A 20,115-nucleotide genomic window follows, 5' to 3' on the forward strand; every position below is an offset into this window, starting at 1 on the left:
AACATGGAAGCTGCTCGTGTAAAATAATTTTTAATAATTTTAGGTGAACCAGTTAGTAGCTTTGTCAATCTCATCTATGTTCAAAGAATGCGTACTGCAGCTGACCGCAGACAAGTTATGAAGCTGTATGAACAGATTTTTGGGGTTAAACCATCTATAAATCCTTACCCGAGAGTGCAGCTCAATCCTGATTACTTGATTGTTGGGAGTGCTGCTATTAAAAGAAAATTTTCTCAGCCATCCGGAAGTTTTAGTCAGCTGAAAGTTCTGCCCAGTGTTCGTTGCAATCTAGAAGCTGCTGCACATTGTGTACAACGAGGATGGTTGTGTATCTTGATTGGCCCACCATCTTCTGGAAAAACTTCATTGATAAGGTTGCTGGCTCAACTTAGTGGCAACGTACTACATGAATTGAATCTGTCATCAGCAACTGACATTTCTGAACTGCTTGGATGTTTTGAGCAATATAATGCTCTTCGCGATTTTCGCTTGGTTGTTTCTCAAGTTGGTCATTTTGTTAATGAGTATAGCAGTTTGGTATTGGAGGCCTCAATGGATACATTCTTGCGAGAAAGAAAGGATTTGATTGCTGGATGGCTTGCCCTTTTATCTGATGTTAATACTGGCTTAATGCCAAGTTCCTCTTTTATGTGCTCAGAGAATTGGAATGTCATTTCCAAGTCTCTTTCTTCATTGGTGGAAATAATTGAACAGCTAAAGTTCGATTTGGAGAAAAATGTTTTGCCTGTATCCTGGTCAAGCAAGGATCTGGAAAGAACCATGAAGACCATAATAAAATTGCAAGATCACAAGAAAAAGCCATATTCTGTTAAGTTTGAATGGGTTATGGGATTGTTGATAAAGGCTATAGAGAATGGAGAATGGATAGTTCTTGAGAATGCAAATCTTTGTAATCCTACGGTATGTAGATTCTGCTTCACGATCTCCAAAAATCTTGTAATATTTGTGTTACTGTGCTGTTCATTAGCTAATGGGTTTCCAATTTTTTTGGTCAGGTTCTTGATAGAATAAACTCTTTGGTTGAACCAGACGGAACAATTACTGTCAACGAGTGTGGGTTTGTTGATGGAAAACCTGTAGTCCTTCATCCCCACTCCAATTTTCGAATGTTTCTCACTGTAAACCCAAGCTTCGGTGAAGTATCTCGAGCGATGCGAAACAGAGGTGTTGAAATATTCATGATGGATCCGTATTGGATTTTTGAGGAAGGAAGTGGATACAATTCAGAGGAGCTAGCAATGGAAGATGTGAAGAGTTATCTTGTTCTTGCTGGCATTCCTGGGGTTAAGTTGGTTGACTCAATGGCCAAAGCACATACCTATGCTAGGGTTGAAGGTATATCTCTTAATGTGCGAATCACTTATCTTGAGCTTGCAAGGTGGGTTCAGTTATTTCAGCATCTTCTCATGAATGGGAATCAGCTGCTGTGGAGCCTACAAATAAGTTGGGAGCATACCTATCTTTCATCTTTCGGCGAGATCGAAGGGGTGAATCGTCATCATGCAAAGAATGCTTACTTGTCTGTGACTGAATTGCATACACCTATTTGTTACCGGAGTCTGCTCTTTCTCTGCCTGGAGGATGGCCAATGCCATTGACATTGAGGATCTTGCGTGGTATTCAAGAGAGGCCTGTGTCAAGCTGAACTGCTCATATCTAGAGTTCTTGGGAGCACACTATGCATCACATAAACTTGCAGTCAGCTGTGGTATCTGCCCTGTTGAGGACGTGCTACATAGGTGTGGATGCAAGGGAACCTATCTATTGGACTTGAAGTTACATAGGAGACTCCATCCTCATGTTTCTAAAAGAGTGACCTCAGATTCTGATGACAAAATGGAATTGAACTTAAATGTTACAAATAAGATGATGTTGTTTGCTGCAAACTGGGCAATTGAACAGGCAACAGAAGATGATTTCCAGCTGTATCTTCAGTGGTTTAGCTGGTTTAGTTTTCAATTGGAGTCATATGGTCAGTTTTTCAAATATTTTTTAACTTCGCTTGAACAGAAAGGAGGCATCCGATTTGGACCTATATAATTCGCTGCCGTCAAGAACTTATATCACTTAATCAAGTAGATACAGGCTTACATCCAACTGCCATGCTTTCTCTGGAATTAGTTAATTTAACGTCATCAAATCATTTGTCAGATACTTCAAGTAAACTCTTGTCTGATGCTATTCGCTGTGTGGGCCTACTCAGACTTAGTTCTCAACAGTGGAATGCTGAAAGTAGGCATAAATACACAAATGAGTCACGTTGTTTCGTACCTTTTCTGGAAGCGCTCCGCATTTTGGAGGAGGAAATCTTAAATACGCTTGTCGGGTCTCCTTCCTTGATTTATTATACGAGTTATACACCAATCTACTTGAAGATCACATACTCTTTTGGAAATGTCTTATCTCATGGCAACTTGAGGGATTGTTGATCTCTTATCGGTCATTGTTAAAAGATGCTGGAAAGCTGAAAAAATTTGCCCTTCCGCCGTTGAGAATATGCTGGTGAGCTTACTGAACAATTTGTAATTTGTAATTTTTCCTCATTTATTATTTTCATTCTTTAAGTATAAAATTTTCTACCTTTTTACGTTTGATGTAACTGGGGTAAATCATTTTGGCATCGTAGGTAACCAAGAATTTTGCTGAAAATTTGTCATTGTGTTTTAAATCGGAGAAATCACTGCTATGGGTTCATGGTGGTCACCCAATTCTGCCCTCATCTCCCAAATTATATCATCAACAGCATCAGCTTTTACAGTTCTGTGATTTTGTTTGGCCTACAAAGGGAAAATCATTCAAGCAGGGTATGCTTCCTATGCTGGTATCTTTGTGGAAATTCCTTTTCTTGTTTTACCGTAACTTGGGTTTGTGATTTGTTGGACTTATCTGATATGTGACAGTGAACGAGATTCCAATTGATTTTGTAGTATCTTTTGATCCTGAACTTCGGTTCATTGCATTGGAAGGTACAGTTGGAAACCTTATCCTTTGTTTTCCTTATTTTGAATTCTATTGTTGTTACATGTTTGCATTGAGATAAGTTTTGAGTTGTCTAGTATGCTAATTGCATACCTCTAACATCATGCTTATTTACGAAATAAGAACTCAAGTACACCTTGAAATAGTATTTTTATGTTGTTTGGGATACACCTAGTCAAGACTTAAATTTTTCTCTTTGTTGCATTATTTCAACTTAGCAACAAAGGTACATACTAAAGTCCTAAACTTCAGTGTTATGTTTTTTTTATAGAAGTTGGAGGTCTCATTAAAAACTCCCTTCGTATTCATTCACATACTAAAATTATGTTAACAAACATTGGAAGGAAGAAAAGAGTACCTCAAATTTTATTGATAATATTACTGATACAAAAGACACCACAGAGTAACCTCACATGTTGATGTACACCTTACAACAAAGACCTTAACTTCAAATGACCTCATCCAAAGCCACAGTCTAATCACCTTACTCCTAATTACACCACCAGCATAGGACTAAAACATCGCAACAGAACATGATACAAATTAAAAGCAACTCTACAACCGTAAAGACTAAAACAAAATCACAATTGAAGAGACAAGATCATGAGACTCGTCTTCTTCAGGAGCCCAAGAGTTTGGTTTGAATGAAGGCTCTATCTCATGCACCATGACCTTGAAGAAGTTGTCACCAACCTTCAATTCCACCAACGCATCAATTCTCGAATCAGCCTTTGTGAGGACTTGAATTTTTGCCCGATCAAAGGTTGATGGAGAATGATAACTTTCGTCGATAGCTAGTAATAAACCCCACTTCTCAACAATGTTCTTGAAAGTATCCCAATTCCATGCGTGAAAAGGAACACCCTCGCAAACTAACCATACTCGACGACACTCCATTACCAAACTTTCTGACCAAGCTTCGACTATGGAGAACCACTATGCGAGAATCTTTGATTTATCGTTCTCCACACTTCTCAATGAAACATTGTCTTCGAAAATCATTAAAATCGCATTACCAGCAGCTCTCATTAAGGTGAAGCCAGTGAGGCCCTTCGTTTGCATTTGTCTAGCGAGATGACCAATTTTGACAAAGTCCTTGCACCACCCCACTAGACAAGTGCTCAACACCTGAAGTTTTTCTTTATCTATAACACCTTCAACTTTATAAAGATTCTTCCTCGAATCATCTTCCCACCCGGACTTGCGAAGAACACTTGTCGAGGACTTCCTCCAATAGGAATGTCGAGGTTTGAATTTAACGAAAGAAACACCAATTTTGCTGCCGTTGATACGAGAGCCATTCATATTTGAGATCGCTCTCCTTGCTTCTTCAATTGTAGTATAGCGAACAAAACCAAAGCGAACCCCATTCAAATTTCTTTTTTTAGGAATGAAGGCATCCATAACTCGACCGTGTGTACCAAATAAATATCCAAGTCTCTTCCAATGGATCTTCTCCGGAAGGTTCTCAATGAATAATGAGACACATCCATTACTATACCCATTCCTACCGTTTATATGACCTTCATTCTGCCTGTTTTGAAATCCGTTTCTTCTCCGTCTCGCTACTTCAGAAGATTTTTCGTTGGAATACCCCTTCTTGATTCCATGGTGATCCACTTCAGCAGCAGAAAGAACGGGTGTTGCCTCCACTAAAGAAAGCTTCTCCATCCTATAATTCCCACCTTGTGAAGGAGACATACCACTGTCATCAATCCTAACCACAGGAGGTTGACAGTCTAATGTTCCTTTTCCAAGGAATTGGTTGATAGAGGACGTTCACCCGACCTCGCAGAAATTTCTCTTAAGTTTTACTGATGGCTTTCTTTCTATGGATCTATTTCTAGTGGGTTAAGTCTTGATTTTTTAAGGCTTTGGTTAATTAGGTGAAGTGTTGATTCTATTTCCAGTCTGTTGGAATAACACAAACAGAATGATAATGTTTACCCAAAAACCACAGCCAGAATTACTTAATTCTTTAATTGTACTGTGGTAGTTCACCACAAGCCCTACATAGGCATACTTGCCCAGTTGTGTCCTCTTTTATGTTGCATATCCAATCTGGTTGCATCTTACGTGACTTTGAAATGTAATCTTTATATGGTGTATATGTAGAATTTTTCTGTTCAGCAGTTAAATTTTACTTTTTTATGAATCTCACTTTCTGTTCTGTTTCCTTTTACTTTTCCGTTCTCTTCTCTATTTTTTTTTAGGTATTTGCATGTTATCCCATATTATGGGTAAATGTGATGAAGATGAAATCCATGTTTCTCATCAAATGGAGGAGGTGTATCAGGTGGTTTCCTGTTCATATTTAATATTTTATTTCCTTATTTTGAATTTTCAGGCCCAAAAATATTATTTATTCTAGACATTTATTGGCATTGCTGACACTTGAGTACATGAACTTGTATCCAGATGCTTTTGAAAAGGTTGGAACATGAGAAATGCAAATTGTTGAGCAAATACAGGCCTGATGATGCTATTCTTGGGACAAAATCAGCTACATGTGTTTTTGGATCTGAGATGATGTGCTCAAGGTCTGGTTTAGGCAGTTGGATGGATATACATCCGGTAGTTGACTCTGCTAGTTGTTTCCTAGATATGGAGCTACTACAAGAGCTATCGTTGCTCACTTTGGTCGATAGTGAGTTGCTGAAACAAGTAAGCTGACAACTTTTGCTTTGCTCCATATTCTTTCCTTGTTGAATAATAAGAAGTTTTTGCTTTACCATTTTTTTAAAGAGCATGAAGTGGCACACCTAACTCTAGTCTTAATGGCAGAAGGGTTTGGTTGATCTGTCAAGCTCTCTGGAATCTGGTTTGAAGTATTCACTGACTTATTCAACAAGGCCTCCACAATATTTTGAACCGCATCAAAAACTTCTATGGTTAATTGATGCATGGACATCGGTGGATGCAGGTCAGTATGATTTTCTCTCGGTCTTTGTATGTGCCTCTTATCAGGAAGCTTAATGTTCTCTATCCTTTATGTTTATAGTGCATGCAAAAGTTTCTAGTTTTGTACTAGAGATGTGGTTTTGGTGGCATTCGTTATTGTGGAGCCAATGTGCTGCTGATGTCATGGTATGTCTACCAAAGCTCTGTGCTTTCATTTCAAAGATATGTTGCAAATTTCTGATTTGCTTCTTCCCATTGCAGAGTTTCTCACTAATTGATGGTTATCATGTTCCACTACCAATGCACTTATTCGGCCTCTGAGAACAGCTACCATTGCCGGTATATTGTAAGATACTTAGTTTCACTTTCAACATGTTTAAAATTTTTATAATATGTGTATGGGATGGTGCCCGGAAGATTTCTTCATGATTCAATCTTTTGATCTAAAATATAAACACTTGGTTGAAACTTTTCTCTTCTCTTTATACCCTTTGCCTATGTTCTCTCCATTTTTGCAATTTCCATTGTTATGATTTGTGGATATATTTGTATATAGATGTTTTTGACTGATTATGGTATTTTGCATAGTGAAAATGTCCTTTTTAATCTACTCTAGAAAGTGGCATTCATTTATAAGCAAATTGCTGTCTGCTTACTTTCCATAAGTTTAGAATCAAAAGTAATCTTGAAGATTGTTCCATTGACTTCCGTTATTACTTTTTTTGCCTCTAAACTTAGGCGAAGTACACATGATATCAAGGATTTCTCCATGCGTTGTATGAAGCTTAAGGTTTCTTCATGTGTTCTGTTGCAAGTTCCTTCCCCAAGGACCGAGACACGTAGTTTTCTTTTCTCTACTGCCCGCTCTCTTTTCCAACAGGTAGCTTATTTATGTCTAATTTCACATTTTTTCTTTGATATCAACTTGAATGCTCAAAATTTGTTGTCTTAACCTTCCAGATTATTTATTCACATAAAAATCTTTTGACACGGAGAAGTATACTGCCATCAAGTCTATTCTCTGTTCACCTTTGAACAACGTAACGGTATGGTTTTTCTTCATGAAACACATTTACACCTGTGGTTAAGTGCTTCTCCATTTTCTATTTTCACACTTAACAAAAGTTCAATTAAACTATGCATACCTAGATGTGACATTTTCAATTTCGTACTTATTAATTATATCACACTTTTCATTTTTGAGTTCTGCATCTTCTTTTATTGGCAGGAAGAAACTTTAGGGCATGTTATCTCACTCATTGCTTCATCAAGTCATCAAAGTTTGAAGTCGTTGATTGCTTTGCACATTGAACCACTGCTCAAAACACTATACTTTAATTGCTCTTCCACTGGTGATCAGTCATTGCTTACTTCTAAGTTCAATTGTTCTGAAAGTAGTCATTTGGATTAACTCTGAGCTCCTTTTTTATAGAATCATACTTGGATCTTGCTACTGCTTGGATACATATTGGAGGATTACGTTTTCATCTCTTGCTTCAAAGTGACAGTCTGGATCCTACCAGAAAATATTCATGGAGATTATCCCATTTAGAAGAAAAGATTGCTTCTACTAAACTCGAGATGAAGGTAGGATTGATCAATTCAGGCATTCATAAAGAAATGAAATCATTACTCGTACCCTTTTACCGTAGGTTTTTTTTATAAGAAAAAGGCCTCGTTAAAAACCCCCTTCATAACCGTCAAGCTACACAGGTATCTTGACGGACATTGGAAACAGGAAAAGAGTGCCCACATGTTATTTATAGTACATAGAGTACAACCTGGGTAAAAGACCCCCTTTATTACAACCTTCCCCACAAAACAACACCTCTCCCCTCAACACACAACCTACACTTCAAAAAAAAAAACACCCTAACCCGATTTCCGCCTTAGCTAAACGATCTGCTTCCCAATTAATACTTCTCTGAACATACCTTATGAACACATTAAAATCCAACACGCTCTTTGCAATTTCCTTAACCAGATTACCATATACTTCTCTGAACATGCCTTATGAACACATTATGAACCATCTTAGCTTTTGATATTCCTCGATTTTTTTAGATTCTCCTTTTTCTTCTAAGCTTCTATCATTTTAAACTTTTAAACATCAGTGTTAACGAAATGTTTTAAAATTGGGGTGGGGGGAGACCCCAATTTCGGTTCAGATAAAATGAGGTTTATTGGAAATGCTGAATATTAATATTTTCTGGAAGTTGTTTGTCTGTGGCTTAACTCTTATTTTTTATAGGTGCGGCAAGAATGTAATCATTTGGCAGGATGGTCTTCATCAGAAGAAACTGATAGCAGAATATCACAAGCATTAGAAAAGCTTGAAATTGAACGTAGAAAACTGCTAAGGAAGGTCTGAAAACCTCTCTTTTCTTCTCTTGAATCTTTATTTATTTGTTCTTTCCCATTTGTTCATTTGTGAAATTTTTGTTTTTATTCAGATTGTTTACCGCCCTCATCCTGCAAAATTCAAAGCGCTAAGAAAAGAATGTGATGAGTTTCTTGTACTTGTTAATTCTTCAATGTGTTTGGTCAATAATACTGAAGGCATGGAGTTGCAAGAAATTTTTGACAAAGCATGCAACTGGCAGGTTGAATTTTTAGACAGTTCCAAATGCATGATGAAAGTAAGGTAGATTTGGCTATGCTTATTCAATTCTTTTCTGATTGATTTTTCCAGGAGACAACCAGCAGTTTCATTGATCGTTTGTCAAATGAATATTCTGAGTACTACGATGTAGCCCAGCCCATTCAAGTGGCTGTATATGAAATGAAGTTGGGAGTATCTCTTGTTTTGTCGAGTGTTTTGCAGAAAAAATTTCTTGACAAAATCCAGGAGGGCAATATGGATAGAGTTCTGGTGATGTATCCATTTGTTTGTTCTTTGTTTTCTAAGTTCTTGTTTGTAGATTTTGTCTATTAGCTTGTGGCTGACTTGATGTTCGTTGCAGGATCTGATTTCTCATTTGTGAGATTCCCTAGGGGGTGCCCTTTTGAATTAGTTTCTATCAATGACAAGAGGAGGCTGCCAATGTTTTCTTCCTTTGACATGCCTTGTATTACGAATTTCTCTGAAAGGGAGTTGAGCTTACTGGAAAAGTTGATTACCATTTCCAGTGATGTCGACACTGAAAAAGTACTTGTGCTTAATGTATTGCCTCATTTTAGTGATATTATTTCATCTTTTACCTTGAATTATGCCTGATACGGTTTCATATTTGAAATAGGGATCTGTTTTGCAATTAAAAGCTGCTCTATATAACAATGTTCTTGTCCGTACTGCACATTCGGTGGCTACTGCAAAATTGATGGATAATGCATCCTTTAGGGTAAGTTCTTTGGTTGATCATTTGCACCAGTAATTTATGTTAGTCTGATGCTTCATCACGTACTGTCATTCAGCTTTTGGACAAAATCTTCTCTGGAGTCGCAAGCATTTGGATGTGTATGAAAATTCAAGGGAAAAATCAAGAAGAACTTGATGGTCGATCTTTTACGTTCAGGCCTCGTGCCTGTAGGATTGAAAATGTAATGGAAGTGGATATATCAGCTCTAGGCAAGCTGCTTTCGAGTGACAACTTCATTGAATGGCAAGAGTTGCTGTCTGACGCAGAATCCACTGAAATGGCAAGACCCTTACACTCTTATACAGCATCTTTTTGCTGTAGTTGTGGGGTTTTTATTTTGTCTTTTATCTTATAAATATGTTACTGGCCTTTTGATTCAGATGGAAGAGGGAGAGAAAAATGAAAATTTACAGGACGAATGGAGCTTAATGGAAGAATCTATTCTTATCAACATGATTCATATGCACAATCAATTGTTTGGATCCAGTGATCTTGTACTCACTGTAAGTTGTCCCTGAGAGTGTCCTGAAATACAGTAGTGTCAGAAATGACTTGTTTAGTTCATATTAAATGTTCCAACGTGCAATTAATCCTTTAAAAGTGATGGTAAAAATTTTCAAATTATGTTTAGTAGAAGGGTTTACTTTTTTTTTGTTTGTAATCTATTACATTGATTTCCTTGCATTTCTTTCTTAAAATTGGATATGCGCCTGTAATTTTCTAGTTGTATAAGTGGGATGTTCATAATGATTTTCTTCCCTGTTAACTACGTCAGTGCGTTTTTGACCTTTTAGTTTATTTTTAGTTTTTTTATGAACTTTATTCCATGTACCTCTATATTCTTGTCCAGCCTGGATCTCTTCAAATTACTGATGTGGACAGATTGCATTCCTTCATGGGTTCTTACACTTTGGGAGTTGGAATGATCAAAGGTGTTCAAAATTCTGTTTTACAGTCAATAGTTCTTTTCTCTAGAGAAAAACAAACCTCATGTTGTTCCTCATTTACAGGTTTTGGAGGTCTATTTTCTTCGGCTTTGGATGCCAAACTTGTTCCAGAGCATCTACTTCGACTGTGGTGTGAGTATGAGCAGAAGTTTCCTTTTGCTCATAAAGCAGCTTGCAAATATAACTTTTACAAGGTTTTTACTACATCTCATTAATATGACATTAGTTTTTTATTCTTCTTGCTTTTATCTTAATGTTTTTTCATTTGTATTTATTTATTTTTTGTTTTTTCACCTAGGATTCAAATACCAACATAATGGCCAAAATGGTGGATTTGCTCATCACGCTTAAGCATCGAGTTCTGACTCTTCTAAGTGAATGGGAAGATCACCCTGGTCTCCAGAAAGTCTTAGATGTGATTAAAATGCTTTTGGCTCTTCCTCTGTGCACCCCTCTGGCTAAGGTTGGAGAAATAGTCATTGCTTTGCTGGTTTCTTTAATCTTCTAAAATGTTTCCAATTGCATGTTTGTGGCATTTATTATAAATAAGGTGACAGGTTGGATGTGTGGTTAGTGGTGGGACTTTCTAAATTTGATAAACGTTGCTTGTAAACTTTAGTATCTCCATTTGATGGCTGAATTCATCTTGTTGCTTGTGAAGGCACTTTCAGGATTGCAATTCCTGCTTAACAGGACTCGTATGCTATTGGAGAATGGATCAAAATTCTCTCTCTCTGGTATGTGTTTTATGTGCAAGTCTTAGAATTTTTTTGTTATGCCCGTGATGTGTTTACCATTTCCTTTGTTTTTTACTGGGTAGAACAACTTGAACCTCTTATTTCTCTGGTGTGCTCATGGCAAAAAATGGAGTTCGACTCGTGGCCAGTGTTGTTCGATGAGGTGGACGACCAGTATGATGTCAATGCTGCTAAGGTATAAAGTGGATTTCTTCTGTATGTGTGGACTAAAAATAAAGTCGATTGAGAGACACACTAATAGACATGACCAATCCCCTTTTCCCTCCTGCATAAAAAAGATAACCTAGTGCCTGTTGCGGTAATAGTTCTGGATGTTTTTACCATTCATTTGACGAAAATTGAAGCCAATTAATTTTCTAGTATATAGTCTGATGATTTACAATACCTTATTTATGTTCAAAACGTTGAAGGGTAGTTAACCCTGTTTGATATGGTATCCAGGCTCCCAACATCATGTGGAATCTTCCTTTCTCATGTTTTCATTTATTTATTTTCAGTTAATATATGTGTGTGATAATTTTTACTGCAGTTATGGTTTCCACTTTACTCAGTTCTTCATCCAAAGCATTCTTCTGATACTGCTGGACATGATCAGTCTACAATTGCAAGGCATGTTTTAACTTTTATTTACTTAAGTTTTCTTTTTGCAAGAGCTGGTGTTTAACAGATGTAGGGTTTGCAGTTTGGAGGAGTTCATTCAAACATCAAGCATTGGTGAATTCAGGAAACGTCTTCAACTTCTTTTTGCATTCTTGGGGCAAATAGTTAGTGGTAGAAGTCTTGGAATTTATTCTAGGTTAGTTACAGTGATTGAATACCTTAGCTATTTTCTTTATTTTGCATTTGCTTTGATTCGTTTCATATTGGTTAATATTAATAACATATTTGGATGATTGATGACATTGGTATATAATTTCATTATCTTTTGCTTCTTTTAGTGGCATTTCCATCATTATTGGACCAAGTTGCAATATGTAGCTTTTCAATTTTGAGCTCTACGATATATTCTTATAGCTAGCATTTTGTTTCACAACAATGCAGTCCTTGGCAAGATGAAAATATCAAAATTTTGTACAACATATTTGGCTTCTATGTGCAATTTTTACCAATGTGAGTTCTTTTATTTCCATCCATAATATCTGAACCATGTTCAAGGTTTCGTTGCTCATCAAATTTGTACCTTTCTTAGTGTAATGGAGTTCATAGAAACTAATAGGAAAAAAATAGAGACTGAATTGAAAGATCTTCTGAAATTGTGTCGGTGGGACCGTTTTGAGAGTCAATCGTCCTTTGACAACTTGAAAAAGCCTCGGCAGAAGATCCAGAAACTAATACAGAAGTACAGTGTAAGTTGTATCCCCTTGGCAGTTGTCGAGGTTTTTCTTTCAGTGCCCTTGTTCTAGGCTTAAATAACTGTTTTTGGAGACAAACATTATCTGTTGCTTTTAATTTGATGGACAGGATATGCTGCAGCAGCCTGTTATGCTTATTCTCAGTGAAGAGGTGGGGCAGAAAGGATTGAAAATTGTTTCGATGCAAAGTCCAAAGCCAAATGATACTGCTGAGAGCACTAGAATTTTAAATTCTGTTTTAAATCTGGCACAGTTCAATGATGAAAACAGGTTCACTTGCTTGTACAATTTTCCGTTTTGTCTCTGTGTATACATCTATTTGTGCTTCAAGATAATTTTCTTATCATTGAGATGATTTCTTTGATCTAGGTCTATGTGGTATACCAACTGGGGCAAGAAAGTAAATGACACAATTCAAAACTTGCACCTTGAAAAGATAACAACTGAATTACATTTTGTTAATTCTGAAGGTTTAGTTCTTTTCACTGACAGTCCTTTCGTTTAAAATTTATTTTAAAAGACAATGCTTAGAGTCTTTTTATAAAAGAATAATTATTACAAGGGAAACTTTGTCAGAGGAAACCCTAAAGAATTTAGATTTTTTGCAGACATAGCAGGTGTCATCAGGCAATTCCCCTTTTTTCAGTTCATGTGCTTATCAAACCAGGATCAGTGGAATGATGTGTGGCACACACTTGAAAAAATAGGTAGAGTGACTATGGATTGTGGTGACCTTTGGATGGATGTTAACAGAAATCAAAGGAAGAAGAGGGCCCTGTCTGAGCTTCTAAAGCTGTTAGAAAGCAGCGGGTTACATCGACACAAGTTTGAAATTATGGAGGTAATAGATGCTTGATTACACTTTTTTTTTTTTGTGCATTAAATTTGGTGATGCATCCTAATTGTTTGTGCTGGCATTTGGTAGATATCCAATCCTTCAAGCTGGTTATTCCTTCAGCCATCGTATGATGCAAAGCACTTGTTAATGGAACGAACTAGGCTGCCAAATGGAGTTGCTGATGTTTCTCATGTGGAAAAATGTTTGCCCAAGGAAAATCTGGATGCTGAATGGAGAACTGCTAATGAGTTTTACTTCAAAAGCTTGGCTGCAGTGCAGGTTCTTCAACAAATTCGCCTGAAACATCATCAAGATTTTACATCTGAGCAGGTAGAATTTGTATTTGTAAATGCAACTTGGTAAAAACTGGTTCTTTTTCAAGCTTGTTTATAGCTTAGTTAGTTTGTTTTTACCTGAAGGTTAAGTTTTGAGCTACAATGGAAAGCAGGATCCATAATAGCATTATTAATTTTTCTTTGTTTTAATTTATGCAGGTTAGCCGGTCAGTTTCTTATCTTAGCCATCTCATAGTTATACAACAAATGCAAAGAGAAGCTGCCTATCATTTTGCTAGACAATTAAAGACCTTGCGCAAATATACCACTGCCCTGGAAAGTTCATTTTCACGTTGCGAGGACATTTTTGAAAAAACAAATTGTGGTTGTGTTTTTTCCAAAAGTCAACATGCCACCTTTAACTGTATGTGGCAACAGAAGGTAATATAAAATATTGTTTTGTTTGTCTTGCTTTTCCTATTTTCTGTAAAGCTTCTTCTAAGTCCTATAGTTGGTTATATTGCAGAAACTTCTCAAAAATAGAGTTTGTTTTTGCTTGTTCTATTTTCTGTAATGCTTCTGCTAAATCCCATGGTTGGTAATATTGCAGCAACTGTTTGATAATCTGCAAGCAATGTTGGTTGAAGAATCTCTGTTGCTCAAAACTGTTGAATGCGCCCGTTGGAACTCTTGCCAAAATGTCAAAGTTGTAGCAAACAGGATCCTTGGTGTCGTTGAAGAATTTATTCCAATTTTAAAGAAATCCAAGGTAAAAAAACTTTTTAAATAACAATATTGACTTTTTTCACTATGGTTCTCTTATCTAATTAATGTTCTATCTATCACAGGAATCATTAGACAATTACTTTACTTCTTGTGATGGATCCATAATCACGTTGGGTGGTGTCTCTCATCCTTTTGTGATTTCGCAACAGATGGAACAGTTGGTGCTTTATAACTTCCAAGTTCTTCAGAAGTTTGAGGAGAAGATTTTCGTTTTTGTCGAGGGAGGATTTGAGAAAAATTCAATTATAAAATCTGTGCTCAGTCATTTTGATGAAATATTCAGCAAGGTATCTTCTATTTCTGTAAACATACATTGGTCATATATGATGGCAAAGTATTTCTGTACATTTGACTCCATCAGTCAATGTATTTTAGTCTCAATATAGTCCAATGCATTCTGTGTATGGCTGGTGTATTTAGAGGTTACTTTAGTGAATCTTTGTTCTTTTGCCAGGGAAAATTGATTGCAGAAGAGTTCAGGGTTGCTTTTGATAAGGAAGATGAACACAAAAATGTTCATGAGCTAGCTGATTCTTGTGAAAAATTCCCTGAACTTGAAGCACAGTTTGGTGATGCCTTCAATAAAACAATTACACATGTTATGGATGTTTTGCAAAAGTTAGGTTCATTGGGTAATCCTGTTTCTCAACCGGAAGCACTGCCATCAGGGAGTATTACAGCATGGGAGTCCCTATTTAAATCTGTAAATTTGAGAGTGGATGAACTATGTGATAAGCTTCTTGAAACAATTCAGTTTGCGGTAAAATCTTTATTTATTCTTCTCCAAATGTTTCCTAAAGATAGTGTTATATATATTTTTTGTTGTTTGTTTTTTCACCCCCTTCTGATTTAGTTACGTTGGTGGCAGGAGAATCTGGTAAATCATTCTGGCAAGAAGACTTCCTGTCTCTCTTTGCATTGTGGAACACTATTACAGTGCATACATGCCTTGCTGGACCTAATATTGAGCTTTAGTGACAGTTTCCTCGAAGATTCCTTGGTTATGAATAAAACAGTAAGTTGGTTCATTATGGATTCTTCCAACATACTTTCTGTTGTTTGTTTTTCCCCCTGCTCACAGTTTGTATTTTATGCTTTCTGTTCTTGGATTCCTCCCCTAATAAATGTTTTATAGAAACATTGTGCTCATGGAAACTAGCCATTTACTTGGAGAGAGTTCCAAGGAGGTATAGGAATTTGTATTGTATATGGTGGTACCCGATTGAAATAGTTTCACACATTGTTTTTGATGAAGACATTTTTATTTGTCGAATTTAGTGTGTTATTTAGTACATTCTTTTCGAGATTAGAAAAGTGGCAATAGGTGCCCTAGCTGGATATTTATAATACTTGATATTTATTCTTCTGTGCAGGTTTCTGTACTTACTCATGGACTTGCAAATATTTTTGCTGCATTGTATGCCAAAGGATTTGGTGTTTCACCAAAAGACCAGGAAGATGATACCCATGATGATATGACTAAAGATGCCAGTGGAACAGGTATGGGGGAAGGTGCTGGGGTAAAAGATGTCAGCGATCAGATAGAAGATGAGATCAGCTGCTTGGGGCATCTGAAAAGGTATGGTGGTTTATTAAATTGGGCTTTCATCGTCTACTACTAACATTTAATTCTGAGAAACATATTGAAATTTCACTGTTACTCCAGCCAAGTGAAGAACAAGATGTCTCGAATGATGTTCCAAGTAAGAAAGAAAAAGGAATTGAGATGGAGCAGGATTTTGCTGCTGATACATTTAGTGTCAGTGAGGATGACTCTGAAGAGGATAATAATGAAGAAGATGATGAGGATCAGCAATTGGAGTCTGCTGTGGGGGAAACCGGAGAAAAGAGTGAAGTGGTTGATGAGAAGCTTCAGGGAAAGGATGATGATGACAATCTAAATAACAATGAGAAGTATGAATCTGGGCCTTCAGTTAAGGACAGTGACAAGAGCAGTAGGGAATTCAGAGGTAAGGAAGACTCTTCTGGTGCTGCTGATGAACCTGACGAAAATAAAATGGATGAACTTGAGAAGGAAACTGGTGAGACTGAAAACCAGGCTGATCTTGATGAGAATGAGAACATTGAAGACCTGAACTTAAACAAAGAAGAAGCATTTGCTGATCCAACTGGACTGGATCTCAACGAGCCATTTCAAAATTCTAGTGAAGATATCAACATGGACGAAAAAGAGGAAACTGATGTTGTGGATGAGAACGGTGAAGGTGAGGAAGAAGAATCTGTTAAAGATGGCACTGATGAAGGTAACTCGAATCCTGTTGATGAAACCATGGAAGAGATGGATAGTGAAAGAAATGATGGAACCACGGAAAAGGATGAAATGGTGGATGCAACTTCTGATGAGAAGGATGATCTTGGTGGTGATCACAAGGAGGATCCCAATTTCAACCAAATGGCTGCAAAGAAAAATATTTCTGAGTCAGAAATTTCTGATGTCAATGGTGATTGTGTTCCTGATGGGGGAACTGCGACGCAGGCAAACAGCGAGGTATTAGATGTGAGCAATATTGCACCCGAAGCAAACTGGGCTAATAGCAGTGACATCTACAATGACGTTGCTCAGAGAAATCTCCCTTCCACCAACAATTCTGAGTTGAATATGATGGCTGCCAACTCATCAGATAGTGGGAAGGTTGGTGATCATCATCCAAAATCAGAGTTCCCTCACCCAGATGATGCTCCATTTCATAGAAAACAATCAAACCCTTACAGAAATGTTGGGGATGCACTTCAGGAATGGAAAGAAAGAGTCAGCATCTCTGTTGATCTTCAGGATGATAACAAGGAGTCACGGGAAGAAATTGAGGATGACAATGCTAATGAGTATGGTTATGTCTCTGAGTTTGAAAAAGGAACAGCTCAGGCTCTGGGACCTGCTACAGCTGATCAGGTTGATGCTGATGTCAATGTCAATAAGCCTGATGAAAATACTGTTCCGAGAAAGGAAGATGGTATCACTGATATGGAAATAGATGAGAAAATTCTGATGAGTATCCTATTAGGCACTCTTCCTCAATCATTAAAAATAAGATCAACGACCAGGTTCAGGTTTCCGAGTTAGAGGAGCAAGCAAATCATCAATACCCTAGAGACCATAGACATGATGATGGTGATCAAAGAAACATTTCAGAGTGCTTGGTCTCTTTAAAGAAGTCTTACTTGAGTGAAGATGTATATCAACTCAACAGACTTTCTATAAATGAAGAGGAAATGGGACAAGTCCAGCACCTTGAAGAAGCTTCCGGTGAGGTCAAAAGTAATGCAAGTGCTCTTTGGAAAAGATATGAGCTGCTTACAACAAGATTATCCCATGAGTTGGCTGAACAACTACGTCTTGTTATGGAACCCACCATTGCCAGCAAACTCCAAGGGGATTATAAGACTGGCAAAAGGATTAACATGAAGAAGGTAAAGAGTGTATGTTACATAGGGTGTATATGCCTACTATATCTTTTGTTATAACTTCTGCAAGATCTCATTTTTCTCTCAACTCATTTATGTGTTTGAAAATTATAGGTCATTCCGTACATTGCTAGCCATTACCAGAAAGATAAAATCTGGCTAAGGAGGACCAAGCCAAATAAGCGAGATTACCAAGTTATTATTGCTGTTGATGACTCCCACAGTATGTTAGAAAGTGGTTGCAGTGAGGTTGCTCTTAAAGCTTTGGTGACTGTTTGTCGTGCCATGTCACAATTGGAGGTTGGAAATTTGGCTGTTGCCAGCTTCGGAAAGAAAGGAAACATAAGGTTGTTGCAAGATTTTGACCAGCCCTTCACTGGTGAAGCAGGTGTTAAGGTTAGTATTCAGAGTTATCCTCCTTGCAAGAGAATGGGCTTTATTTGCTTTGTCGCTGTGTCTTGCACTTAGGCTATATATGTGTCTAGTCAATCTCTCTCTGAGCTCCGATGCCACTGAGATTATGCATTTTTATAGTGTTTTTCTCTCATTTAGATCACGTGAAGTTTTATTCATCTCCTGCTTAACTGATTTCTTTTGTAATTAATTGTCTGGGACAGATGATTTCTAGTTTGACATTCAAACAAGAGAATACTATCACCGATGAACCAGTTGTTGATCTGTTGACGTTTTTAAATAAGAAGCTGGATGCTGCAGTTACAAATGCACGACTTCCTTCTGGACAAAACCCTCTACAACAACTTGTTCTAATTATTGGGGATGGCCGGTTGCACGAGAAGGTACATGTGTATTTTTGCTGAAATGACAAACGATAGGGAAATTATCTGCCAACAGTTTTGTCCAATCCTCATTGGTTAAGATTCTGGTTTATTTACTCTGTTTGTTGTTCACTATGTATGCAGGAGAACTTGAAGCGTCGTGTTAGGGATGTCTTAAGCAGTAAGCGAATGGTTGCTTTCCTGGTTCTTGATAGCCTGCAGGAATCAATCATGGATCTTAAGGTAAGTTGAGGAGGACCGTTTCTTTTTCCCGGGAGACTAGAATATTCGATTTATTTCTGACATCCTTGTTTGGTCTACAGGAGGTTATGACTAGTCAGGACAAGAACAATCAATTTAAAATCTCGGTCTCAAAGTATCTGGATTCTTTTCCCTTCCCATACTACGTTGTGTTGAGGAATATCGAAGCACTTCCCAAGACCCTAGCTGATCTATTGAGACAGGTAAGTTGGCTCAAGGTGATCATTTGTGTGTATATTTATTTATTTGACAACCATGAGTGAGTTTCGGTTTCGCTCTTGCTGTTGGCAGTGGTTCGAGCTCATGCAGAATTCAAGAGACTAGACACACAGTTATGATCGAAGGATGGAGATGCGGAGAAGATGAAAGGAGCACAAATGAGTAAATATCCAACACAGCTAATTTGGGAGCTGCCTATTAGGAGATGAAACTGATGATAGATCCATATTCTTTATAGGTATAAATGTGACAGACAAGTATGTATGATAGCCAGCTTGGTAAGCTTCATTGTGAAACCCCCCTATCATTTTCTTCAAGAAACAGAACTTTACTAGAAACTTGTTAAAAAGAGCAAACTGGTTGTGTTCGATGATGTATACTATACGTTGTATAGTTGGATGTTTACTCCTTTTGAAAATGAAAAATGAAATTCTCTCCAATGGGCCAATGCTTTCGAGCTTCCCGAAAATTTCGTTAAAGTAATAGAATATTGAATAATCCGACCTTTTCTTTGTTTAACAAGGACATTTAATTTGGTGAAATTTTTATAGCTTCTTGCCAGCTGAGGGAGAGTGTCAAAAATCTCTTGTTCCATAGTTTTATCTCCATCCATCCTAACTAATAATGTAGGTGTAAGTTTGTACATTAAATATTAATATATTTATGACCCGTTAATACTAATATGTATATTTTAAGATCCATTAAAAATGTTATAATTCTTTTTGACATGTGATATAATCTACTGTTAGTATATAAACTTATAAACTGATAATACATCAAATATAGATCTTAATGAATGGGGAAAAGAAAGACTGTAAAAGAGATACAGCTTACATGCTCCTTTTTCAGCAAATAATGTATTGAGGTTTATGTGGCAAGGCAAGACTATGCTTATTACCTTTTTCCTCGAATGTATATAAAAAGTTACACTTCAAACATTGTTATAAAAGTGTATGTTTCACAAAATAAAAACTCTATAAACTATCTCGCTCATTTTAACGTATCAATTTATTGATAATATTTTAATGTTAATTTTATCAAACATAATGAAATTTAAATAATAGAAAGAATTTAAGGTGATTTTCCCAATAAATCACCCTTTCATCTTTATTTCCTGATCTAACACCCTTTGCAGAAAGACTCGGCCTATGCACCGCGCCTTACGTTGATGTGGCGCAACGTGTAACAACCGAGTGCTAATTTTGTAAATATTTTTAAAA

The 20,115-nt window shown here is 37.0% G+C and overlaps 1 protein-coding gene across 1 annotated transcript in view; it reads left to right on the forward strand.

Moving 5' to 3' along the window:
- The window catches only part of LOC120169659 (midasin-like), a 35,156-nt gene extending 15,933 nt beyond the window's left edge, over positions 1-19,223 (forward strand). The window contains 54 exon segments of the mRNA XM_039177767.1: positions 44-921; positions 1,017-1,557; positions 1,560-1,622; positions 1,625-2,032; positions 2,035-2,355; positions 2,358-2,492; positions 2,495-2,523; positions 2,648-2,825; positions 2,922-2,987; positions 5,214-5,296; positions 5,419-5,664; positions 5,785-5,923; positions 6,002-6,087; positions 6,163-6,199; positions 6,202-6,247; positions 6,640-6,781; positions 6,862-6,874; positions 6,877-6,947; positions 7,130-7,253; positions 7,334-7,488; positions 8,153-8,266; positions 8,355-8,504; positions 8,594-8,792; positions 8,865-9,049; positions 9,141-9,242; positions 9,316-9,540; positions 9,641-9,763; positions 10,111-10,192; positions 10,271-10,401; positions 10,506-10,670; positions 10,869-10,944; positions 11,028-11,140; positions 11,495-11,574; positions 11,648-11,761; positions 12,007-12,075; positions 12,155-12,311; positions 12,427-12,587; positions 12,687-12,787; positions 12,926-13,158; positions 13,243-13,485; positions 13,650-13,871; positions 14,041-14,199; positions 14,279-14,503; positions 14,671-14,976; positions 15,085-15,231; positions 15,590-15,764; positions 15,767-15,795; positions 15,883-17,215; positions 17,218-17,645; positions 17,754-18,035; positions 18,257-18,436; positions 18,560-18,658; positions 18,739-18,879; positions 18,968-19,223. Of these exon segments, the coding sequence (XP_039033698.1) occupies positions 44-921; positions 1,017-1,557; positions 1,560-1,622; positions 1,625-2,032; positions 2,035-2,355; positions 2,358-2,492; positions 2,495-2,523; positions 2,648-2,825; positions 2,922-2,987; positions 5,214-5,296; positions 5,419-5,664; positions 5,785-5,923; positions 6,002-6,087; positions 6,163-6,199; positions 6,202-6,247; positions 6,640-6,781; positions 6,862-6,874; positions 6,877-6,947; positions 7,130-7,253; positions 7,334-7,488; positions 8,153-8,266; positions 8,355-8,504; positions 8,594-8,792; positions 8,865-9,049; positions 9,141-9,242; positions 9,316-9,540; positions 9,641-9,763; positions 10,111-10,192; positions 10,271-10,401; positions 10,506-10,670; positions 10,869-10,944; positions 11,028-11,140; positions 11,495-11,574; positions 11,648-11,761; positions 12,007-12,075; positions 12,155-12,311; positions 12,427-12,587; positions 12,687-12,787; positions 12,926-13,158; positions 13,243-13,485; positions 13,650-13,871; positions 14,041-14,199; positions 14,279-14,503; positions 14,671-14,976; positions 15,085-15,231; positions 15,590-15,764; positions 15,767-15,795; positions 15,883-17,215; positions 17,218-17,645; positions 17,754-18,035; positions 18,257-18,436; positions 18,560-18,658; positions 18,739-18,879; positions 18,968-19,000 (10,343 nt within the window). The 3' untranslated portion in view covers positions 19,001-19,223.
- Positions 19,224-20,115: the final 892 nt, after the last annotated feature.

This window comes from Hibiscus syriacus, unplaced genomic scaffold (genome assembly GCF_006381635.1).
Source record: "Hibiscus syriacus cultivar Baekdansim isolate YM2019G1 unplaced genomic scaffold, ASM638163v2 tig00111769_pilon, whole genome shotgun sequence".
NCBI classification, from domain to species: Eukaryota; Viridiplantae; Streptophyta; class Magnoliopsida; order Malvales; family Malvaceae; genus Hibiscus; species Hibiscus syriacus.